The 27,487-nt window shown below is 39.3% G+C and overlaps 1 protein-coding gene across 2 annotated transcripts in view; it reads right to left on the minus strand.

The window, feature by feature from the left end:
• DCX-EMAP (Doublecortin-domain-containing echinoderm-microtubule-associated protein) overlaps positions 1-27,487 on the minus strand; it is a 587,536-nt gene that overhangs the window by 299,106 nt on the left and 260,943 nt on the right. For both annotated transcript variants that reach the window (XM_067352202.1, XM_067352203.1), the window contains one exon: positions 1,288-1,452. In XM_067352202.1, coding sequence (XP_067208303.1) covers positions 1,288-1,452 — 165 coding nt within the window. The remainder of the gene's footprint in view (positions 1-1,287; positions 1,453-27,487) is intronic.

The raw sequence follows: 27,487 nt of genomic DNA on the forward strand, positions 1-27,487 counted from the left end.
CGATAGACATACATACGAGGGCTGGATATAAAGTAGTGACAACACTGTCACCACTTTACGTATGAACAAGTGAGGGTAATTCTGTTTGTAGCACTTGTAACGTAAAAATGTTGCTATTTCACGTACAAAATTGCGATTTTACACGTTTTACTTTATGAACATGAAATTTATATATAAATTAATAAACAAAGAATTACTAGTGATGCAGATATGTTTTGAATAATTGATCGATATCTTGATACGGCTCACAGTACGCAGGAAAGTAATCTGATCATTTTGATGACTATCACTGTAGCGACCCGGTCTCACAGAGTGATCAGCTTCAAACTACTCCGTCCGCAAAGAGTTAATAATAGCTTGCTTTGCGTAGTAGCAAACCCATGTAAAATAATACAATTATAGATCCTGTTTTCCACTTAAAGCACCAATCGATATGAAATAAATCCTGATTATATGAAAAGTTGAATTAGACTGTGTTTAAAACTTTAAACCACATATAATGGAAGGCTCCATATGTTTAACAAACGATAAATAATGAAAATGGCGATAAGAGCCGTTGCAGGATGTTCGTGCTAAATTTTTAATTTTTCTTAAAGAAATTAGTAAATTAGTCTACAAGAGACAGTTAAATTGTACACCGATCTCAATTCGAGATACTTAAAGTGTACGAAAATTTTAAAGTACATTGTTCTCATATATCGAGAAACTTTAATGTACGTATAGGAATTATTGTAAAGAAAGGAAGAGAGAAAAAATATCAGGGCGCGAGTGACTAAGCCGGGAATTGAACCCGGGTCTTTCGCTTGCCGGGCGAATGTTCTGAACATTCTGTTTAGAACATTCGCCCGGCAAGCGAAAGACCCGGGTTCAATTCCCGGCTTAGTCACTCGCGCCCTGATATTTTTTCTCTCTTCCTTTCTTTACAATAATTCTTATACGTACATTAAAGTTTCTCGATATATGAGAACAATGTACTTTAAAATTTTCGTACACTTTAAGTATCTCGAATTGAGATCGGTGTACAATTTAACTGTCTCTTGTAGACTAATTTACTAATTTCTTTAAGAAATATTAAAAATTTAACACGAACATCCTGCAACGGCTCTTATCGCCATTTTCATTATTTATAGACTGTGTTTGTTTTTAATTTTCATATGTCGATTTTTTTGTCTGTTGCAGCTTTTATATGATTCCAACTTACACTATGTCTGTTTCGTTCCCTCTGCTGTATTCATTAAATTCTGTGTGCATCCAGGACCATGCATTTGCGTGGATTATGATAATTACCAGTTGTGAAAACGCTAATGCTGAGACGCCCATCTGAAACTCTGTCATGCCGAAAACGTACAAGGTGAGAAGAGTTTCTGTAGACCATATACGAATATGTGGCTGTGCTTTTCTATGTCTACCAGCTCTTTGACCGGACGCAACAAGTTCTCTACTTGGATGAACCTGGAATAAAAATATTTTATTAAATAATATTTATACTTGATTATCTCAATGATGAAAATATTTGAAAAAAAGTCGATCTTTATAGGATAGATAGATAAATAAATAAATATTAATAATTTCCACCAGGTTTACATGTACTTTGTTTCCGTGTAACCTTCGCTCACTTTAAACTATTTTCTTACAAACTAACCTATTGTAAATAATTTTTTGCAAAATCATTATTCTCTACCAGCGCACGTATATCACCGTTGCGCATACATCCCGCCGCGGCGCGCACATCATCTACGTCAACGATTAGCTTGCGAAGCCTACGCTCATACACGCCTAAATTTATATATCATGTACATGTCACCAATTCATTGAATTAGCGTATTTACATGTACAGGATCTAGATGAAGAAGCCGGCATGAGACAGGCAGATATGTTTGTCTTGGGGACACGAGTTTTGATATTAAGTTAAGAGTCGTTTGCATCGTAGATCCGTCGCCGTTTATCTAAGAAGATATTCTTGGTTGCGGTTTGAACACGATTCAGTAGATTGACGCTATAATCGACCAATTCGTCTCTCGTGATCCGTTCTTATTATATTGCGTACGGATTCGCATCATTGTACTCGGCGTGTTCTTTTATATATACTAATAAGTAGATATACTAGGAGAGTTCTAATTCAGAAGTTCTGAAGTTAAAAGCCGGCGAGCGTGCACGCACTCTCGCTGCCGCGGGGCGAGGCCAGAAAGGCCCGATTGGCCGGGGAACTGCGATTGGCCAGGGCTCGGCTGAGAGCGGCCATCGCCAAAACCTAGGGGCGGGACTAGCTCCTGACTACCCTGGAGGATGATTTCTATCGCATCGTCCTGAGGAGGTTGAAGGCATTCATTTCTGTGCGAGGTGATAAGCCGAGGGTGCTGGATAGGATGTTGGAATCTCTATTCCTAAAATAGCCGGTTGCTCAAAGTCATTTTCAGGATATGAGGTGGTCGGAGAAACTGGAAGTCACTGAATCCGAGATCAGATCGATCTTTGGAAGGGAAAACGCGGTCGCGGGTCCAGATGGAATCCCGTACTGTGTGGGCAGTGATGCTGGGCCCTCTCCTGTCCTATTCACGGACTATCTTCGCTTTAGAGTCTTTCCCGATTCCTGAAAGGCAGCATAAATGGCGCTGTTAAAGAAGGAAGAGAAACCGGATGAGGTCCTCTCCTCCCACCGTTCAATATGTTTTCTGGACGAGGTCGGGAAAGCGAATCATTGTGGACCGGCTTAAACAATGGACAAGGCCTCTTCAATGCTCAATTTGGGTTTAGGAGAGACCGGTCCACTGTCGATGCGGTGCTCAGGGTTCGGAGCACCGTGGAGGAGATTACCATGCGAGAAGAGAGTGGTGGTGACGGTGTGACTGGACATCTCCAACGCCTTTAACTCTCTCCAGTGGGGTCGTATCCTTGGAGTCATGCAGTGAAAAGGACTCCCGCAATACCTACAGAGTATTGTGATGAACAACCGAAGGCTGTAATTTGTCGGTGGTGATAGCTGGATGCATTCAATAACCATGAGCTGCGAAGTTGCTCAAGATTCGGTCTTGGGTCCTTTGCTATAGTTTATCGTAACCCTTGCTACGACTCCGTGCTGTCCACGGAGTTGCCGGTGGGCTGCAGCTTCGTTTGTAATGCGGATGATACCCTCCTGCTCGCGGAGTTTTCTCCGTGAGGGAAGCCGCGGTCATGACGAGCTGGGGAGTGGAGCTTATCATTCGCGGCATCCACCGCCTGAACCTTAAGATTGCGACTCACAAGACCTAGATTATGACCTTTGCGAAAAAGGGCGCAAATATGACCGCTATCAACCTTTTGGTTGGTAGTAAAAGCATTCACGTGTCCCGGATCATGAAGTGCCTTGGCTTGGTCTTGGATGGTAGCTGGTTTTTCAGAGACCACTTTGAGCAAATAGTGCCGAGGACGGAAAAAATCATCCAGGTTCTTGGCAGGCTTATGTCTAACCTTAAGGGCCCAGATGAAAAAAGGAGGCAGCTGTACGTGGGTGTCCTCCATTTTATACTTTTGTATAGAACGCCAGTGTGGACGAAGGCCACAAAACTTGAATTCTATTTTTCATACAAAATGCGACAGGCGTGTACAATACGTACTTCCCGATTTACAGGGTATGCAAACTCCCGTGTTTTTCAGAGATCACTTTTGAAGATCAGGGTTACGTGTAGCCGACGGTCGAGAGAGTAACTGCGCAGGCTGCAGAGGCCGCTTGTCTTACGGGTGGTCCGTGCGTACCGTACAGTGTCCCATGAGGTGGCTATACTGGCAAGAGTCCCTGTTTCTGAATTTGCTGATATTTATCGGCGTAATAATTGGCAATGATAATTGCGTACGTACGCGCAATTCTTTAGCCGTGTCTGGGCCCATCAGCGAAAAGGAGCGGATCCAGTGATGCGATTTCGCTCCGGCTCCACTGTCTCACACATCCGAGAAGCGCTTACGTCACGTGTCCGTGTGCTCGACCGTTCAACCAATGAAAGAGAGCGGACGTCTCGCTTCCATTGAACCGACGCAGCAGACGAAAAATGCTAAGAAGCAAGCGTTTCTGAGGTGAGTGGCTGGAATTGTCTCCTGCACCACTCTTCCAAATTATCCCTTCCTAAAACCATCCGAGCAACTAAATTTTCCTTTGATTCAATCTTGGCACGATAAATGCAACCTATCTCCATGCAAGAACGTCTCAACAAATCATCAGCATTCTGACGATGTCATCCTTTTCGATGAATAATTTCAAATTTATATTGCTGCAATCTCTCTAATTAACGAGACAATTGGTCTTCTAACTCCCTAAAAGTCATTAACCATCGAAGAGAAACATAATCCATCCAAATTAAAAATGTTTTCCCATATAAATAATGGTGAAAAGACTTTATCGATTCCATAATGGCTAATAACTCCTGTCGTGTCACGCATAATTCCTTTCTAGTTTGCTCAACCCGACTAAAATGAGCAATAACTTTTTCAGTGTCATCTTGAATTTATGACGAAACTGCTCCTATCTCATGATTCGAAGCATCGGTATCAAGAACAAACTCCCCTTGCTCCGAGGTTAAAGATAAAATCGGCGTAGATACTAATATTTACTTCAGTCTTTCAAAAGCTTCTTTACATGCTTGAGTCCATTCAAATTTGACTTGACTTGACTTTCAATAAGTATAAATAGGGGTTTTGCTATAAAAAAAAATCCGTTCACAAATTTCCTATAGTACGAACAAAATCCTACGAAATTACGCACTTGCTTAGGAATATCTAAGGAATATTTTCCTAATTCTACTTTAACTACAACTTTACAATGAATTACAACTGTTTCCCCTATTAGATATCTCAAACAATTATTCACACCGATCTGTTGGCTAGACCTCTTAATCAATCTTTTATTTAAAATCATAACTTCAGAGTCCATATCAATTTTAAATACACAAAATTTATCATTAACCATTCCCTTACAACTAAAAAAATTTTTCTTAATTTTATTTGTCGAAACACGGTTACAGTGCGAAACAAAATAATAGTACATCTGAAAGAATGTCTTATATTTTAAAATTAACACAAAATAATTCTTTTTGTACATCCTATATGTATATGTATTGTATTTATAGGACTATGTAGATTGTTTTTGTATGATGCTGTTGAACTATTTCCCGGAAAAAAGACGTAAACACTAGCTACTATTAACCAGACAAAATAATAGTACACTTACAATATTTTTATTGCTCACAATCAGTCATAGTTGAGCCGCGTTGAGCCGCTGATTAAAGTGAATAAGCACAAAATTACTGTTACGGTATTATTTGTTTACGGTATTATTTGTGTTATTGAAACAAATAGAAACTTTAAACAATAGGTTGTGAAAAATGGTTAAATAAAAGCAAAATAGACCGTATTTTACTAAGGCGGAAAAAATATTCTATTGCAAAGATTGCAAAACTTATGAATAGAAGTCGTAAAGTAGTGGCTAATTTAATTAAAAATCCCAGTCAGTATGGAAAAAAGAAGAGTACAGAACGGCTACGGGCAGTAACAAATCGTGAAAGACGGGCAATTTTACGAGTGGCTTCAAATTTTAAAGGCACAGCTAGACAAATTGCTAAAGAAGCAGGTATTAAAATTAATATTAAGAATGTTAGACGTATTTATTGCTACCACTATTAACGGAACAACACAAAGGGCATCGTTTGCAATTTGCTTGTGAGCATATTCAATGGAAGAAAAAATGGAGGAACGTCATATTTATAATGAAAAAAAGTTCAACTTTGTTAGATGGGCCTGAGCATTGGAATTCTTATTTCTGTTTTAAGAAAAAAACAATTGTTTTTAAGTCGTCGTCAAATGGAGAGAGGAAGTGTGATGATCTGGACGGAAATAGGATACCGTGGAAGAACGGAAATAAATTTTGTCGACTGCCATATGAACAGTAAAAAGTACATTTCACTGATTGACGATCAGTTAAAGAAACATACCACACGGATTGGAGGCGAAAATTATATTTTCTAATAGGATAATGCAGCAATTCATACAGCGAGGTTGATGAAACAATATTTCTCCGCTCAAAAAATATCTGTCCTTGATTGACCAGCACGTTCACTCGATCTGAATATGATTGAAAATGTTTGGACTAATATGTAAAAAAATGTATACATAAGAGGAAGACAGTTTCAGACCGTTAATGACTTAAAGTGTTGCATTTTTGAAGAATGGGGCAAACTTCGACAAAAACGTGTAAAAAAGTTGTATAAATCATTGCCAAAGCGAATGATAGACGTGATTTAAAACAAGGGCGGATCGACGAAACATTAAAAAATAATATATCTTTCTTTCTAATGTATCTGTTATAATTAGTTATAAGATGTGCTGTTTTTTGTCCCCCTACTTTGTTCTGTTTTTAATAATATACATCAGTGCTCGGAATTAGTCTGAACATTTCAGCCGATTTCCGTGGTATACGCCTCTTTTCCTCTCCTTACCGCGCGCGCCGCAGCCGCTAGGGCCAGCGCCGCCGAGCGTTAGGAGCGGCACTATCTGATTAGGTTCTATGAGTAGGTTCTTCTCCCTATTTATTAAAATTTAAAAAAATTTATTAAAATTTATTAAAAATAAATTTTTTTTTAAATTTATTAAGTGGAAATATTTTAATAGATTTCTACGTCACCCATGAGGTACTAATACTAACACGTTTTTCAAAAAGTGGTTTTTATCTACATTATTGCATCAATTGTTCATTCTCATAAAAGGCTAAGAAAATCTAATTAAGAAAATCTCTTTTACATATATATTTTTTTTTAAATTAAGAATTTATTTTTATCTTTAGTGGAATAGGTCTACGGGGGAAACCATTTAAAAAAAAACGCGTCAGCATTAGTATCTCATGGGTGACGTGGAAATCTATTGAAATATTTCCACTTAATAAATTTAAAAATAAAAAATTTATTTTTAATAAATTTTAATACATTTTTTAAAATTTTAATAAATAGGGAAAAGAACCCACTCATAATCAGATAGTGTCGCTCCTAACGCTCGGCGGCGCTGGCCCTAGCGGCTGCGGCGCGCGCGGTAAGGAGAGGAAAGGAGGCGTATACCACGGAAATCGGCTGAAATGTTCAGACTAATTCCGAGCACTGATATACATATATATAATATTGTTGCGCCCGCGGATCGATCTCAATATTTTCGAACGTGCGCGGTATAATCGACACTTGTGAACGCAAGATAAATATATAAGAAACACTTTTTAGAAAACAATTGGAACTTTAATGACAAAGAACTTCACTAAATTAACATAAGGAATGAACAATTAAGCAGAACTGTCTAAGCACGTCCACACTGCTTGACAGCTACTCCAAATCTGATCTGACTGTCGAAGTTTACAAACAAATTTACGTATCATAGAGACGATCTTCTGCTATTCTTTTGCTGTTGTCAAACAACGATTCTGCGTCGTCCCGGAAACGATTCACTTCTTGTTGCAACGAGCGGCGTAACAACGCAGCACTGAAAATACTGACTTATTCGTGAACACGAATACAGGGACACAACAATATGGTATTTTGTTTCAAAGAAAGTAATAAACATTACTACAAGCTTAATAAGAAATTAATAAATTACAAATAATTAGTTTATCTTGAATTAAAATACAGAAATGAATTATAAGTGTGCTACCATTACATTCCTTCCATTACAAGGAAAGTAACAGGAGTGGATCTCTTCGATTTTTACAAGCTTTGAATATGTTGTAAAGTAGCTCAAAATAAGAGACAGTATTTTTTTATGTGCTTTCTCGCACATTTAGGGACTGAAACAACCCTTACAGGCTAAAACGGTATATTTGGTTTTGATTGAATATCATCAAATCTGTAAGAGATATAAAAAAATGTTTTCAATAAAAGTTTTATGATATTTTATGGTATTTTATACTTTATAACCGTGCAGCTAGATTTAAAAAAAATGTAATATTTTTTAATTTACCCCCACCCCTTGTTATTTGTGGCGGCCAGCCGCCGCACCGTCGCTTCGACGAGGCATAGTACGCGGCGTCGCCGCTACGCGTTGCAGGCCCTCAGCCACGGAAGCTCTGTACTTGCGGAAGCGCCATTAGATCGCGCAGGCAGTGCAGAGCTTTCTCATGATTTAGATTCGATCGGCGGCCAATATAAGAGCGCCGATACGAACCTTCACCAACTCGTTCCGAGGAGAGCTCTACATAAGGGCCCTCGAAATAGAGTATCAGCTCCACGGAGCATAACCTAGCGACTAGTTCGCATTTATTTTATTCGCCACCATGCCCAGAAAAATACAGAAGAGAATACAGAAGTCCCCACATCGGCTGCGCTCATCACCGAGGAGCAATCCTTCGCAGCCACCGGATACACCGGCTTCTCCATACTTCGAATCCAGTGTGGAAATTCTTTCCACTGAAATTCGGATTAATAAGGTTGACGTGACCACCGAGGGATACCTTGGCACCAGGATACATACGAGTACGGAGGAAAACTTCGCCTCGCTACTCCGCTCCCGGCACACCACGGGAAATCAAGGCGACTTGCAGGCCTAGTGCACCAAGCACAGTGACCATTACAACGCAGACCTCGCCTCCTCGCCAGCTTTGTCAGCTGCAACACGGTAAACCACTTTCCCACCGGAGTTCCACCAACACCAGGCAAGGACCTTCATCGCGCTCCTTCGGCAGAGCCGTCCTTCCTCGGACCAAAGCAGCATACAAAGTCGCGTCCGGTGATTATCTACCGGACGCGCATATTTTTATTTTGAATTCACAGGCTTGCACCACACGTCATGAAAGCGCCTTTCGGCGCAATAAACGCCAAACATAATTATACGATGCTTGTACATAGACTTACTACAATAAAGATTTACAGTATTACTTAAGGCTGTCTTCTATCTTCTCTCGCCAGAGAACGAACACTACCCCACATTATTATTTTTACAAATTTCAAAATTTTTGAAATAACAAAAGTTGTAGGTTTTTTACGCTGAATTTAATCAGATATGATTTTATTATGTTTCGAAATCGCATCTTTCAGAAATGAGCCAATGTCGCACTATATGCGTAGCGTCGTACTATATGACGCATCGTTTATGTCGCACTTGTCTTATCACAATAGTCAATAAGAAAAGTAAGAATAAAAATAGCACACCATTGTCATCACGTATTTGAGAGAGAACAAAGTTCTAATCAAAGAGCCAAGTTTACTAAAGTTGTTGCTAAGGTATCCCTTCCGCGGATGCCTTCTATCTTTATAAATAATCGCCGGACGCAACACGTCGTCATATCTAAGTCAGCTATCAATGTATAATACGCTTTGAAGTTCCATTTATTAGTAACTACACGAAAACAATATATAAAATACGGATTAGCCACTCGCGCCCTGATATTTTTCTCTCATTCTTCCTTCTTTCTAACTTCCTTTCTTTCCTTCATTTCGTGCATTTTGATTCTCGAAAATGAGATCAATGTATGTAATGTTCGTACACTTTAGTATCTCGAATCCGAGATCGTGTACACTTTAATAATGTCTCTAGTAGCCAAAATTAATTTTCTATATGAAAAATATTAACAATCCTCGCACTAACATCCAGCGATTGCTCGAGATGCCTTTCAATTTGTAGTAATTTGATTTATATCATACGAGCCAATTCCTTATATATTAATGACTTTCAATTAATATTGCAGCTTTCAACTTACGTACAGAGATTACCAATTACTTTACATTGGCATTTATGTTATCTATATTATCTATATTATTGAAAACTTTTATTTGATGATGTTTGTTAGTAACAAACTTTTTAAACAATTTGATAGCGTCATCAGTGACCACCAGGACGCTACTAAAAGACAAACACTGGTCATAGAAAAACATTATGATAGTCAACGTAATAACATTCTTTAAAAAAGTTTTATATAAAATCAACTGTTCAATTTTTTTTAATTGCCACATTGAGTTTGCAATTTACAAAAAAATGTCAACTATAGATTCAAATTCAGTGTCCTAAAACACCCTAAATATGTATACAATTATTACATTAAATTTTATTGTTTTTTTATAGAAATTGATAATAAAGAAAATTTATTTTTTAAGGAATTAACGCCCGAAGATAATTTGTATCTATTTTTCGAAAAATATTTGAAATAAAGATTTTTTCAGGGATTGTTGAGCACATTAAAAAATGATAGTAAAACTGTCGAATAAGGGCCACTCGCCAATGACCTTGATCTGTGACGTTACAAGACATTATTTAGAGTAATGTCTTGAATTTTTAGCCATCAGTCATTGTTTATTAAAAAAGTTATTAACAAAAGAAGTTTACTGAATAGAACGTAATTTTCTGATACTATGTATAGTTAGGAGCATCAAAAACTATCCACTCGGGTATCCTCATCACTTTCCAAAAACATTGGAATGAATGCTTTTGGTAAGGCACCCGAGCGAACATTGGATCTATATTCATCCGAATGTTAGTTGTCCGAAGTTGCATGTGTACGCATGAACAAACCCGACTCCTGCAAAACATAGGATGCGCGCACACTATACTCTGTCCAGCGAGAGAATTACCTCGGTCTGCGCATAGGAGAAGCATAGCGGCCAAAGTGGAGAGAGCGTTGGCATTGACAAGCTGCACGAACAGTACAATCATGTGGAGTGGGGGGGGGGCTTTTTAAAGGTGTATCTTCACCAGAGTTCGCGAACAGTTTACGAACAGATCGCGAACTGTTCTCTTTTTTATGTTGTGACGATGCGTTTTACACACCGTCCCTAAAGCACCCGACCGCCCGAAAATAGGCTCGACGCCTATGACGCCCACGAGCGCTCGCGCCCATGCGACGCCCCAGCGTGGGAACCGCTCCTACCGCGCGACCGATACTCACGGGTGGGAGACCCGAGCCGGGTATAAAAGCCGGCTTGGCCAGCATAACGGCACCTGTCCCGATCCGAAGTCCTGCGTAAGCACTGCCTCAGGGAGCTCCCGAGGCAGTCAATAGCATCTCCGTTCCCGCCGACGAAGAGAGGTTGCTCCCTCTTCGAAGCCAGGGTGCTCCCGGTGTTCGGCCTTCCGCTACTTCCGTCGACGAAGAGAGGGTACTCCCTCTTCGAAGCCAGGGTGCTCCCGGCGTTCGACTTTCCGCTATTCCCGCCGACGGAGAGAGGTTGCTCCCTCTCCGAAGCCAGGGTGCTCCCGGTGTTCGGCCTTCCAATACTTCCGTCGACGAAGAGAGGTTGCTCCCTCTTCGAAGCCAGGGTGCTCCCGGCGTTCGACTTTCCGCTATTCCCGCCGACGGAGAGAGGTTGCTCCCTTTCCGAAGCCAGGGTGCTCCCGGTGTTCGTCCTTCCGCTACTTCCGTCGACGAAGAGAGGTTACTCCCTCTTCAAAGCCAGGGTGCTCCCGGCGTTCGACTCTCGCCGCTTTCGCCGACGAAGAGCGGTTACTCTCTCTCCGCGACCGGAGTATTGCCGGTATTCAGACGCGTAAAAACTAGTACCCCCCACACGCGAATTGTAAAGGCTTCCGCCTATCCTTCGCGACGCAACTCGCGCAGCCGCACAACCATTGTAAATAGTAGATAAGTTGAAATAATAAAGACTTTGAGTTAGATCAAATCGAGTTACATCAGTCTGGACTTCCCCTTCTCTCGAACCCTGACTCCGGCGAGCCGATCCGCGGCGTCGAGAAAGGAGCCCCGTTACAATGTGAACATCTGTTCGCGAGCAACTCGCAAGCTGTTCGTTAACAGTTGATCAATTAATATTTTTTTCATTTGTTTGGTTGCTGTATGCGAGCAATTCGCAAAAATTCAAGGAACCAAATATATCGGTATGGACGTATTTATGGCGATTAGTGAATTAGCAATAATATTCAAATTAAAATATTCAAATTCAGTAACTGACACTTGACAAAAATTTTTGAAACCGATTGGATCCTCCATTTTTAAATCGGCCAGAAATTTTGAACCACTATTTTTGTTTTGAAATAATTTTCTCTGCCAAAGCGTCGTTTGTATCTCTTTTTGCCAGTATATGCATTACAACAAAACTTGCAGATAGTAATAACTGATCTTGAGCACTCATATTTTTTGTAACTTTCCACAATAATTATATTAATATTTGTTTAAAAATTTTCGTCGTGCGTCAAGCGACGGAACCACGGCGAATATTCGACGAACTGGTTCTCCAAAAACGTGAACATTGGTGTGGACAGCACGTTCAATTTTTTCAGGTGCTCGTGAACTCATCGCAAACTTTTTCTACGAACTGTTCGCAAACTGTTCGCAAACTGTTTCCCGGTGAAGACACCTTAAACGTCCCGTGAGGGGAAACCTGCGCGAAATGGATGAATTTTCGTCCAAGCCAGATATATTCTCTCGCTGGACGGAGTATAGAAGCAAATTAATCATGCGTTTACGTCCGTATCGATTTGACTTAAGAGGATGCTGGAGTGGTCTGTTTCACCGGCCAGATATTATATTTTTTTGCACATAAATATCTTTTTATTGATTGCATAGTATTGTAAATCCTTTTGCAAGATTAAAGTGTACACAAAAACAAAATTCGGAGTGCTCGACTTCATTCGGAAAAAAAGAATTAATTACAAAATTAATTTTTCTTCATTAATTTCTATTTTGCTCTTAGGATAACATATTGTATAGGGCTATCTATTTTTTCGTTTTTTATAAAAGTTTAACAGTTTTAAGACGCTGAATAAGTGCAGTCCAAATTGCGAACTGCAGAATAGAATGTTAGGAAACCATTAAAATTGGGCTGAAAAGTCTAATGTAAAAGATATTTATGTCCGACTATTTTTACATACGTGTGCGTCCAATATCGGTATAATAGACGAAAAAACAGCAATAAATTAATTCCCGGATAATATCAGAGAGGCGCCATATAGCACACATACACGAATACTCGATTGTGTGCGTATGAGTCGCGTTTGTCGTGTAACCCGTTATAACGTAGACACTTTCCGTATCTGTCAAAAAAACCGAAAAATAATAATACGGTTAATAGCACATAAAATACCTTCATAAAAAAAAGACATTTTCCGTAGTACTCTTTTTTCTTATACAGTGTACGTGTCTTGTGCGCATGTGTTTCTGTATGAAAATATTTATATAGTATCTAGTGTTTGTGCTGTGCAGTATATAGTATGTCAACAGACACCAAAAATGCTACAAAGGTCAGTTATTGTTTTTTGTAATTTGGAATTGTTTGGATATTACTTTCTATTTGTCAGTGAGAGTCTTTATTATTAATAAGATTTTAAAACAATTGCCAAATAAGTAAAGCCAAAAGCAATTTACTCGTGGACTGAATTTTTAATAAATATAGTCAGGCGAGATCTAACGTCAGCTGGCAAATTTTTATAAACAAAGTCAGAGGCGATCTAACGTGAGCTGTCAATTTAGAATAAATAATGCCAGAGGCGAGATTTAACGTCAGCTGGCAATTTTTTATAAACGAAGTCAAAGGCGATCTAACGTGAGCTGACAATTTAGAATAAATAATGCCAGAGGCGATTTATCCGTGGGCTGGCAATTTTTTATAAACGAAATCAGAGGCGATCGAACGTGAGCTGACAATTTAGAATAAATAATGTCAGAGGCAAATTATCCTTGGGCTGGTAATTTTTTATAAACGAAGTCAGAGGCGATCTATCGTGAGGTTTTAAGAAATACGTATTACTTTTAGTTAGTAATCTACTACACGTGTGACCTGTTTATTTTTTATCGGATAATTTATAAGGTCCTTTAACCTTTTTCCTTGCAATTGAAATTCTATCGTATGGCTGTATGATGTACATACGAGACGAAATAGACTTATACAAGGTGTCTAATAGATATAAATTAGATATAATAAAATATTTTATTTGAAAAAGGTATGTACAATACTATACATATATCTAGTTGAAAAAAAATGTTATATGTATAGGCGTATTGCCCAATGGATTGTGTTCGACTGGTGAGAAGTGAGATAGAGTCAATTGTGTAGAAATGTGTTTATTTCTTTGTCAGAGAGAAGTATGTATGTACAGGTGTGTGTGTAACTTGAGTGCGCCAGCGGCGCATTCGCGGCAAAGTGTAAGGCCGCGAGTTTTGAATGAAAGGTGACGGGTGCGGTAATATATTACCGGCCGCGTCTGCGTGGTTGGAATCGGGTCCTTAACAGGACGATTCATGCGAGGGTGCATGTTGCATCCCGGCGGCGAGGTTTGCGTTGCGGTGGAGTATGTCTCCGTTGTGCCATGCGCTGCGACCGTCCGGCTCTCGAAGGCGCAAGTGAGTCTGCGAGCCGAGGCGGGAGAGGCCTTCGCATTCGGATGTCCCCTGGAACGTGAGTGTCACGTGGGGACCGAGTCAACCGGGCACAGAACTCTAAGGGAATTATTTTCCGCTGTAGAGTCTGTGGTGGCGACGGCAATGCTGGTGCGTCAGCTGACCGTAGCTGTACATCCTACGTGAGGTGTGCGGTCAGAGCTGAGACTGAGTCTCTCGCTTCCGTGCCTTCCCAGGCACTGTGAAAAGTCGAGAAGACTTGCTGGTTGCGCTCTTCGAAGCAGAGCTGTGACTCCGTTCAAGGGCCCTTAGTGAGAGCTCGCCTTGAAGCGAGTGAGTGAGGAAAGATCTGCGGAGCAGCTCTTTTATATCTCGTCGATCGAAGCTTGATCGCGAGAAAGCTCTTCACCGCCTGCGCAACCTGGCGGTGGGTCCGCAAGCTTATAACTGGTAGAAGGCCTGCGGCGCGTAGCGGCGCCGCGGCGTATTACGCCGCGTCAGTGCAGCGGTGTGGCGGTGAGCCGCCACAATATGCTTTCCTTATTTTTATTCTTATGTAAATAATACAAAATAAATAAATAAGTTAATTAATTATTCAATATATACATATACATATTGAATATAGTCTTTATTTTGTATTTTATATAACTGAAATGATATATACTCTTATTATTTCAGTCATTATTATATAAAATAAAGATAACTATTTATTTAATATATGTGTATATGTATATATTAATTAATTGATTAATTAGTTATTTTGTATTTACTACATAAGGATTAAAATAAGAAAAATAAATGACATTTTTCTTCAGTGATATATATAATATTATATGTATATTTTTTATTTATTATTTTGTCATATTTAGTTCATATTTATTTGACACTTTGTATACGCCTATGTCTTCTCGTACATTATATTGCAGCCTTGCAACGAAATTTCAGTGAAGGAAACAAGCGCAAGCATCGTTTGTTTACTAACTATCCGATGACACGTACACAGACCACACGTCGGTGTAGTGAGTTACCACTACAAACAAATGCGTACACACGGACCTACGCGGCGTAGGCTACGCCGACAATGTCATTTCATTTTTAGTACGAAATTATGGCGCTCGAAATTATGGCGCTTTCGCGTCGGAGTTTGGCTGCCACTCCAGCATCCCCTTAATGGCACAAATAAATTCATCATGAGTAAACAAGGTATTATTAAAAATGAGATTCAACCTTTTCGAGATGCTGGAAACCGCTAAATTAACAGCAACATTGATGAACAACGAGACTACATCCAGTGAAACCAGTTTATAATTCTGTTTCATACTCATGTGACTCAATTTGTTCACCGATTGAAAACTGTTGCGAATATTGCTAGTAGGCTCAGGAATACTCCTGTGGATTATGTTCTGGATGTAGGCGGCTAAATGTTAGAAAAGACTGTTGGTAGAAGAGACAATAATTGATCCAAATGGACAACCTGGCTTATGAATTTTGGATATACCATAGGCTCTGGGAAGAAACCGTCACTAGACAGTAACCCATTGTAAACCATACTACTAATAAATTTCTTATTTTTTCATCTAGTGAAATAAGAGCGTTTTTGGGATTATATTATTCTATTAATCTTCCACTTTATTGTAGTTATAATATTTATTATACAGGGTGTCAATTAAGTCCCGGGACGGCTGAATATTTTCTCATGTAAGGTATTTTTGAAAAAGGTCAAAGTCATTTCTGAAGTAATTTTCAACGAGGAATTCAACGGTGACCTTCAATTTGACCTTGAGCTTGACCTTCAAGGTCATTTCAAGGTTAGGTTAGGTTAGGTTTTTTTAAATAGAGACCCCCTTTTTTGACACCGGCAATCGAAAGAGCGGGAAATTTTACGTTTAGATATGTACTAAGTTATAGGTAGTGTTTGATCTTGAGGGTCACTCTAAGGTCATTTAAACTCGAGCAAGGTCTGGATATCTTTTGGAATAGATGGTTTTCAGTTTTTTTTTTAACGACCAAAACTAATAACTTTAACAAGGCGTATTTAGTAGTGACCTAGAGCATGGCATTGAAGATGACCTTCAAGGTTGTTTCAAGGTCAACTTTTTTTATTTACTTTTAGCATTACCCAGGAATAACGACGTGGACGTAGTAAAATCTATTCCCTTTGGGGTGCTTAATTAGCGTGAGTCTCCTTGCGTCTCATGTCCGGGGTGCTTGATTAGCGTGAGTCCCCTTGCCTCTCACGTCCGGGGTGCTTGATTAGCGTGAGTCCCCTCGCCTCTCACGTCCGGGGTGCTTGATTAGCGTGAGTCCCCTTGCCTCTCACGTCTGGGGTGCTTGATTAGCGTGTTTTCTTTCAAGATTCGAAGTTTAGCGCAGATGTTCAAACTGCAAACCTTGAGCTTCTTGACAAAAAGCTATGCGGTTGTAAAAATGAGATACAGCATTACGAATCATCACTCTATCAATTAAAGCGGCCTCTTGCATAATCCGATTCCGCAGTTCATCTAAGTTTTGTGGTTGAGTGGCGTATACTTTACTCTTTAAGTAACCCCAAAGAAAATAATCAAGAGGCGTCAGATCAGCGTCGGATCTAGCAGGCCACACGATTTCACCTCTTCTTCCAATCCACTTATGAGGAAACTGAGTATCTAAATACGCTCGAACGTCCCTACCGTAATGAGCGGCTGCTCCGTCCTGCTGAAACCATGTATCATCATAATTATTACCTGCTATTTCTCTTATTCTTGGTATAATTTGATTTCTGAGCAGCTGTTCATACATACCGGCATTGAGATTACCATCAATAAAAAAAGGGCCTATAAGTGTATCATTCAAGATGCCAGCCCAAACATTTAGCTTTTGTGGATATTGTGTGTGACTGTCCAACATCCAAGCAGGATTTGTTTCGGACCAGTATCATCAATTGTGTCTATTTACTTCACCTTTTAAAGTGAAAGTAGCTTCATCTGAAAAAACTATATTGTACAAAAAAAGAGGATCTTCATCGATTCTGTTCATCATCGTTTCGCTAAATTCGATCCGACGATCAGGATCATCTTCATTAAGCTCCTGTATCAAATGAATCTTGTAAGGATGAAAATGTATGCTTTTCAAAATTTTACGTACTGTTTCATGAGAAGCGTCATGCTCATTACCGGCTCTACGTAGACTAAGATGCGGGTTTTCAACAAATGCTTGAGCAATTTCAATTTGTTTCTCCTCAGATGCTACAGATTTTGGCCGACCACTTCTCTCAAGGTCCTTGACAGTCCCATTATCCATAAAGTGCCGTACAGTTCTTTCGACTGTAGATTTTGAGACAGGACTTAACCCGTCTCCATTACGAAAAGTGCGATTAAATAGCACCCGAACTTCATTGTAAGATCGCACTCGATCTCCCCAACCACGCATCATTAATAGAGATACCCTCTCTTGTTCCGAAAGTTTAGCATACGCCATAATGTTTAATGTCGTGTGTAAATCGTAAATCGTAGTTGAGTGGTGGTAGATGACAATACATCAACAGTTATCGTACATACAAATACGTGTTATGACGAGTAAACTCGCCACTGTGCATACGGTGACAACTTCGTTTGGACGAGTTAACTCGGGATTTTGCCCAGGTTGTTTAACATAATGCTAACTCATTTTTTTATTGATTGGGAGCGTTTACGTCGTAAAGTAAAAGTTATTCGATTTAATTCTTATTTTTCTTTACAAATATTTCTTTTTATAGAAGTCGTTTGTCATTCTAAATGATAGGTTTCATTTTATTATTTGCGGATGAATCTCTGTCGCCATTTTTCTATCTTATACGAATTTACGAATCAAAACTAAATTTACGTAAATACATACATACGATTTACGTATTACCTAAATCTCAAGAAAACATTATGGCGTATGCTAAACTTTCGGAACAAGAGAGGGTATTTCTATTAATGATGCGTGGTTGGGGAGATCGAGTGCGATCTTACAATGAAGTTCGGGTGCTATTTAATCGCACTTTTCGTAATGGAGACGGGTTAAGTCCTGTCTCAAAATCTACAGTCGAAAGGACTGTACGGCGCTTTATGGATAATGGGACTGTCAAGGACCTTGAGAGAAGTGGTCGGCCAAAATCTGTAGCATCTGAAGAAAAACAGATTGAAATTGCTCAAGCATTTGTTAAAAACCCGCATCTTAGTCTACGTAGAGCCGGTAATGAGCATGACGCTTCTCATGAAACAGTACGTAAAGTTTTGAAAAGCATACATTTTCATCTTTACAAGATTTATTTGGTACAGGAGCTTAATGAAGATGATCCTGATCGTCGGATCGAATTTAGCAAAACGATGATGAACAGAATCGATGAAGATCCTCTTTTTTTGTACAATATAGTTTTTTCAGATGAAGCTACTTTCACTTTAAAAGGTGAAGTGAATAGACACAATTGCAGATACTGGTCCGAAACAAATCCTGCTTGGATGTTGGACAGTCACACACAATATCCACAAAAGCTAAATGTTTGGGCTGGCATCTTGAATGATACACTTATAGGCCCTTTTTTTATTGATGGTAATCTCAATGCCGGTATGTATGAACAGCTACTCAGAAATCAAATTATACCAAGAATAAGAGAAATAGCAGGTAATAATTATGATGATACATGGTTTCAGCAGGACGGAGCAGCCGCTCATTACGGTAGGGACGTTCGAGCGTATTTAGATACTCAGTTTCCTCATAAGTGGATTGGAAGAAGAGGTGAAATCGTGTGGCCTGCTAGATCCCCTGATCTGACGCCTCTTGATTATTTTCTTTGGGGTTACTTAAAGAGTAAAGTATACGCCACTCAACCACAAAACTTAGATGAACTGCGGAATCGGATTATGCAAGAGGCCGCTTTAATTGATAGAGTGATGATTCGTAATGCTGTATCTCATTTTTACAACCGCATAGCTTTTTGTCAAGAAGCTCAAGGTTTGCAGTTTGAACATCTGCGCTAAACTTCGAATCTTGAAAGAAAACACGCTAATCAAGCACCCCGGACGTTAAAGGCAAGGGGACTCACGCTAATCAAGCACCCCGGACGTGAGAGGCGAGGGGACTCACGCTAATCAAGCACCCCGGACGTGAGAGGCAAGGGGACTCACGCTAATCAAGCACCCCGGACGTGAGACGCAAGAAGACTCACGCTAATTAAGCACCCCAAAGGGAATAGATTTTACTACGTCCACGTCGTTATTCCTGGGTAATGCTAAAAGTAAATAAAAAAAGTTGACCTTGAAACAACCTTGAAGGTCATCTTCAATGCCATGCTCTAGGTCACTACTAAATACGCCTTGTTAAAGTTATTAGTTTTGGTCGTTAAAAAAAAAACTGAAAACCATCTATTCCAAAAGATATCCAGACCTTGCTCGAGTTTAAATGACCTTAGAGTGACCCTCAAGATCAAACACTACCTATACATATAGTACATATCTAAACGTAAAATTTCCCGCTTTTTCGATTGCCGGTGTCAAAAAAGGGGGTTTCTATTTTAAAAAACCTAACCTAACCTAACCTTGAAATGACCTTGAAGGTCAAGCTCAAGGTCAAATTGAAGGTCACCGTTGAATTCCTCGTTGAAAATTACTTCAGAAATGACCTTGACCTTTTTCAAAAATACCTTACATGAGAAAATATTCAGCCGTCCCGGAACTTAATTGACACCCTGTATATAAATAAGTACAGGACGTTATGCTACCAAGCATCTAAAACTAGAGAGTCTTATTATTCTGATTGTCTTATCTGAACTGGAGAGTACGCACACTAACTCATGCGACATCTACACACATCAACAATTTCAACAAGCGTAAATTATTTATTAATGAGATTCTTTGTAGGTTCTTTTTTCATAATCTCATAAATATTCACATTTAAGAGAAGCTCATTTATTTTTGACATATATTTACTTTTATCTAATGCAACTGTTATATTACCCTTGTCAACTATTATAAATAAAATATCTGAGTGGTCTTTTACAAAGTTTTTAGTGCATAATAACCATTTTATAATTAAATTTTAAACGAAGAACCATCTTACTACACAAAACTAACATCTGAAATGGTGCATATAAAACGGCAAAATCATGATCTGAACAAACCGGTCTGAAAAGTGATACAGATTTCCTCTCAGATTCCTACATACCAATCCTTATTTTATTATCATTACTATAACCTTTATTTCTTTTTCACATTTTCTTATTATTTCTCCTCTTTTCTTCATGATTCCTTTCTCCCTTCTTACAATTTTCCAAAGAAGATTTCTTTACAATTGTTCGCTGTCTGTTGAATAGTCAACATATCAGCAGTTTACATCACATACATTCTCAGATATGATACGAGGGTAAATTAAAAAGTTCCCGACCTAACCAAGAAAAACACGTGTTTTTGGGTGGAAAAAAAATTATTTTGCAACGTAGTCTTTTTTCAACTCAATACATTTGGTCCACCTTTTATCCCAACCACTTAAGCCATAAAAAAAAAATTGTTTGTCCAAACCCGAAAAATACTCATTCACAGCGTGTTCCACGGCAGCATTTGATCCAAATTTTTTTCCACTGAGCCATTTTTTTAAATTTGGAAAGAGGAAGAAGTCGTTGGGAGCCAGATCTGGTGAATAGGGGGGATGCGGGAGCAATTTGAATCTCAATTCATGCTTCAGCCGCACGCGCTTTTGATCAATTGTCAGCAAGCGCGGCAACCAGCACGCAGGTTTGGACAAACAATTTTTTTTTATGGTTTGAGTGGTTGGGATAAAAGGTGGACCAAATACATTGAGTTAAAGGAGATTACGTTAAGAAATAAATTTTTTTCCACCCAAAAACATGCGTTTTTCTTGGTTAGGATAGAGCACTAAAGATAACATAAAATAGTTAATAGTATAAAAGAATTTTTTAATTAGGCTCAGTTTTTCAATTAAAACTTTAAAATGATAATACACGCTTATTTATTGAGCCTTAGCTTGTTCTAGGTGCTATTTATTAATATATCTTACATATGATTGTCGTATATCTTACATATAATTGTCGAACGTTTCGACACCTTTTTTTGGGCCTTCTTCAGCGAATCTAATTTTTGTTGCGTCTCTTAGTTAAAATTTAAACTGGTTGTTTTTGGTGTAGTTCTCTTTTGTCCATTTTTTATGAACTTTTTGTCCACCTCTTGCTTTTTTCAGTGTGTCAGACATGGCAACTGTTGATTTTTATTTATTGGTTTAATGTTCTTAATTGACTTAATTTTTCTGACTGGCTGGATTGCTTTTTATTGGGACTTGTTACTTTGTGTGTTGTTCATTTCATACTGACATTTCATACAGTATGAAATGAACAACACACAAAGTAACAAGTCCCAATAAAAAGCAATCCAGCCAGTCAGAAAAATTAAGTCAATTAAGAACATTAAACCAATAAATAAAAATCAACAGTTGCCATGTCTGACACACTGAAAAAAGCAAGAGGTGGACAAAAAGTTCATAAAAAATGGACAAAAGAGAACTACACCAAAAACAACCAGTTTAAATTTTAACTAAGAGACGCAACAAAAATTAGATTCGCTGAAGAAGGCCCAAAAAAGGTGTCGAAACGTTCGACAATTATATGTAAGATATACGACAATCATATGTAAGATATATTAATAAATAGCACCTAGAACAAGCTAAGGCTCAATAAATAAGCGTGTATTATCATTTTATAGTTAATAGTCTTCATTATTATTAACATACCATAAAATAAATAAACATTTTGATCAATATTTGACCATCTTTAGTAAATCAGTAAATAACAATAGTTGTTAGTACAATAATATACTAGGGTATATTATTCAATTGAACTCAAGCTATAAAATATACAAATAAAAATGTTAAATATACAATACACTAATGACGTTAATAATTTGATTAAAGTGAAAAGAAATTGAGCTACAAGGGTAAATTGAAAAGTTCCTGTCCTAACTAAGGCACTATAAACATGAATATTTTCACGTCTGCTTACGTCTGCGCCATTTTTGCTCCATTCCCCCACTCCTTGCCCTCTCGCCCCTTTACTGCTGAGCTAAGAATCATTTATGATGATTAGGTTATGTCTTTTAAGCTGCTCGAACTTTGTAGGGACCGAGAGGGCAAGGAGTGGGGGAATGGTGCGAAAATGGCGCAGACGTGAGCAGACGTGAGAATACTCATGTTTATAGTGCCTTAGTTAAGACAGGAACTTTTCAATTTACCCTTGTAGCTCAATTTCTTTTCACTTTAATCAAATTATTAACGTCATTAGTGTATTGTATATTTAACATTTTTATTTGTATATTTTATAGCTTGAGTTCAATTGAATAATATACCCTAGTATATTATTGTACTAACAACTATTGTTATTTACTGATTTACTAAAGATGGTCAAATATTGATCAAAATGTTTATTTATTTTATGGTATGTTAATAATAATAAAGAATATTAACTATTTTATGTTAACGATAATAAAGAATGTATACTTAGCAATAAACAACTTGCGTCGGCTCGAAATATTCTATTATTTCATTGTTTATTGTTTTAATACGGAGCTATATCCATACAGGGCAGTGATGCAAGATTGAGCATTCTGCATCATGCGCGACATGAGGGGAAGAGCCTCCACCATGGCGGCATCACACAAGCGAGCATCGCTGACGTCACGCGTCCGTGTGCGCTCGCCGTTCCAACAGCGTAAAATATTATAATACTCATAAAGTAAGTATTATTTTTTTTACACAAATAAGATTAAGAAGAAATATTTATATTTTTATATTTTTTTAGAATGGTTTAATTTAATCCATATAACGTAATAATGTTGCTATACATTAGATTTATTGTTCTTAATTTATCTACAAGTCCAATAACATCGGAAGAACGAGAAGTAACACGTAAAACAGAAGTGATGTTGCAAGAAATGCGTAATGAAAGATATGAAATGGAGAAGGAAATATCTTTATCAAAATAATGTTATTTCAGAAACAAATCGAACTACGAGATAAAGTGCATGAAGATGAAGAATATATAGCAAATCCAAAACTTATATGTACCACAAATGAACGTATTCCGCATGAATACAAAAAAACAAGTAGTAAAATTTTGGAAAAGCGGGAAAACCGGACCAAGAACATTAGAAGAAGCAAAACGAAGATTTCAGAAAGTATATTCATTATCTCAATTACGACGACGGGAAATTTAAGTAAACCAAGGTGGCAGTAGGTTCCACAAATTAAAACAAATTTTAGAATATATATTAAATAATTTCAATACAGCCCTTAAAAAATGATTAATTATTCACGACGCTGTCGACAGGAAGATTTAAATGTGTCGGGATTCAAAACTTCGTTGCGATAGATACAAAAATTCAAACAAATGTATAATATTGTATCTCGTAAAATAACAAGATTTGTAACAAATAAATCTATAATATCAAACGTCGATTTTGAAGAAAAGTGTAATACATTTATTAAAAACGTTAAACATTATATAATTCGATGTAGAGTAGAAAATATTTATAACAGCGATCAAAGCGGATTCCAATTAGAACTTTATGCCGGTCGTACATTGGCACATAAAGGAACAAAAAAAATTAAGTCTATAGTACAATCTGTATCGGCAACTACACATAGTCGACATAGTCGACTCCTACATAGTCGGCATAGTCGACTCCTGTATGGAGGAACGGACGTGATCGAGTTGCACGAGTTTCCGATAGCTGTCCCATAAGCTGCTGTCCAAAAGCAGCTTGTTGTCGTACGCATTGAATACAGCGATAAATAAAGGTGCGGATCGGAACACGGCTACCTATGATCCAATATCGACGTCGCAGAGTGACGAGAGTAACTTGCGTTCCTCCGTGAAGCGTGCGCCGATGAACGTCGTCGATTATTAGAGTTGAGAGCGCAGAATCTCTTGGTAGTATTAGAGGATGTTTTTCGTCATAGTCGAGAAGTTTCTGAGTCTTCCGCCGACGTGCAGTAATTCGGAAGCGTCGACGAACGGAGTAAGGCGAATTAGAGGACTTGATTGCAAGAGATTTCCGTCCTGTGAGAGTTGTTTGAATTCGGTTTCAAAATACGCTATTTGAGTTTTCTTCACCCAGAACAGCCGAGCAGTATCAAGTTCTTTGGGAGTCACAGGCGATAATGGTGTCACGGCGTTCTGAGAATGTCACCATTTGTGACCGGCACGGATAGCCCATGCAGTCACGCGTAGAAGAATCTTGAGACTTGAAAACGTTTTGACGAAATCCCAGACTCCGGGAGGCTTGTCTCTGTTTGCGATCATGACTGGTGGGTTGCGAATCTCGAGAGCAATATCCGAGTCAAGCGGCGGGGTTTCCGACGGCCATGATGCTGAATGACTCGCGAGCCACCTCGGCCCGTTCCACCAGAGAGCTTCGTTTTTGAGTCAACCAAGAGAGAGTCCGCGTGATGCACAGTCTGCCGGATTGTCTTTTTCCGAGACGTGATGCCAGTGAGAGTTCGAGAGCTCCTGAATTTCTGTAACACGATTTCGGATGTAATTGGTCTACCGGCGAGCGTCACCTCGAATGTACGCGAGCGCGACTGTGGAATCCGTCCACAGATGTATGCGAGCATCATCGAGATGGAGATTTTTTCGGATGCGCGAGATCTGACGAACTAAGAGTGCAGCAGATAATTCGAGGCGAGGAATTGTCACTTGTTTGAGAGGAGCGACACGGGTTTTCGCGGCGACGATCGTTACGCGAACGTTGTCGAGGTCAGTGATGATACATAAGTAAATCACTGCACTGAGTGCGTTTTTAGAGGTATCTGAAAACCTGTGTAACTCGACAGCAAATACAGATGCGCGAGAACCGAACCACCGGCACGGAGATTAAAGAGATGTTTTGGAGATTCTTATTGAAGGTGTTCCATCGAGTGACGAGCTCTTCGGGAAGTGGATCGTCCCAATCGAGCTTTGCTCACCAAAGTTCTTGAATAAAGATTTTCTCTCGGATGATCAGGCGCGATCCATCCGAGCGAATCAAAAAGGACGCGAGAGAACACGACACGTTTGCTTAGACGAGACGATTCTTCAGAGCTAGGCGAGGTGAACACAAACGAGTCTGGTTGTGGTTGCCATAAGATCCCAAGAGCACGAAAGAGCGAATCCGTCTCGAGCGATACTGGCGCAAATTGCTCTTGTATGTCGCGAGGAATGTGTGCCTATAACACTTGGTCACTAGCGGTCTGTAGTTTGAAGCAACCGGCTTCGAGACATGCATTGATTTGTTGAATTTTCTCTTGCGCTTTAGGTATATTGTCGACTCCCGAGAACACGTCGTCGACATACATTTCTCGTTGGATGATTTCCGTGGCAAGAGGGAAGTTCTGTGTTTCGTCAATTAAAAGCTGCCGAAGTACACGGATTGCGAGATACGAAGCACTTGCGAACCCGTAGGTCACGGTGCGGAGATGATACGAAAATGGAGGGTTTTCTGAGTTGTCTCTCCACAGAATTCGTTGGAAATCCCAATCATCTAGGTGTATGGAGATTTGACGGTACATCTTCTCGATGTCTGCCGAGAACACATACGCATATCTCCTCCAGCGAGTTATTACTAGAGTCCGACCGAAACCACTTTTTTTAGTTTCGGCCGAATCCGAAAACGAATATTCGGTTTTTACTCAATTTCGGCCGAAACCGAAACAGAAACCGAAATTTTTGGAGGAGTTTTATAAAAAGCCATATAATTTTTAAAAAACCGTTGAAAAATTTGTAAAATTTATGTACTGTTTTAAAAATAAGATTTTATTAATATGTTATTAAAATATAAAGTATTTTTCACACATAAAACGCAATATTACAAAATAAAAAATAATATATTGTAAAGTAGAGTCCGACCGAAACCACTTTTTTTCGTTTTGGCCGAAACCGAAATTAAGCCGAAATCTTGATTTTTGGCCGAAACTGGCCGTAACCGAAACCGAAACCGAAATTTCGGTCGGACTCTAGTTATTACGTCCGCGAGATCAGTCTGAAGTTTTGGCCCGACGTGTTGCAGATCGTTGATTGAGATTCCGAAGTTCGTTCGATGAGAACCGTTGAAAACAACCCGCACTTTTGTTGTTGAGCTGGTCTCCCGCACAACCAAATGGTGGGGGAGATAAAAGACGCGGCGCGGTAGTGACGATGATGTCGGAACGACAGACATATCGAGATCGAGAGCTTTGTATTCACTGAGGAAATTCGAATATGCCGACTTCAGGGGAGAGTCTGCGACGAATCGTTTCTTCTGGCGCGAGAGCGCGTGTAGTGCTGGTTTGTATGAGTTTCCAAGATTCTTTGGAAGCCGCTTAAAAGGCATTCGTACGACGTAGCGTCCATCCGGTGTGCGAGCATGAGTTTCGCTGAAATGTTGCTCACACTGAGATTCTTCTTCGGACGGAGAACTATGTTGAGTGACGGTAGTCTCTTCTTGAACCCAAAATCTCTGGACGAGCTCAGAAAGCTCGTTATCGATGGAACACTGCAGCTCCTGAGCAGGACGACCGTTTAAGTCAGAGCTCGGTTCGGATGCGACGAATCCTGAGAGAATTTATCCGAGAGTGGTTTGCTGCAATTGGGCTGCTAGGACGGCCCTTCCGGAGCCCTCCTTTGAGAATCAGGCTGTAAACCTCTGCGCCGAGGATTAACTCGATTTGAGTTGCTGACGAAAATTCTGGATCAGCAAGTTCGAGATTCTGTAGATGCGGCTACGGATTTTTCACTACTCTAATTGGCGGCAGGTAGGAGGTCAGCTTCGCGAGCACGTACGTGTTTATCGAGAGCGAAAACGTGGAATTTACGTGCGATACGATATTGAGATTCATTAATCCGCGAGAGACAGTTAATCGCTGAGCGTCAATCCCGTTGATCGGCAGCGGACGTTCTCCGGGTTTCAAGGATAAAAGCATATCATAATTTTCTCGAAATGTCCTCCAATTGGCGTCGAGCACCTCAAGTCTTATTTGAATTTACTCGAGAGTCCGCTTCTTCGTTTCTAATTTCTTTACATTTACCATTGCTCGGCTGATCCGTTGAGTTCGTTTTGTTTTGCGATGAGAGTGACCACTGAAGCCATGTTGTGCAAAGGGTTTGGTTTTTACTGCACTAGGTTTCTTCACGTTTACACGGGAGTTCACCGCAAACGCCAAGACGTTTTCGTAGCACGAGATAGTATATTC

The sequence above is a fragment of the Linepithema humile genome, chromosome 3 (genome assembly GCF_040581485.1).
Source record: "Linepithema humile isolate Giens D197 chromosome 3, Lhum_UNIL_v1.0, whole genome shotgun sequence".
NCBI lineage: Eukaryota > Metazoa > Arthropoda > Insecta > Hymenoptera > Formicidae > Linepithema > Linepithema humile.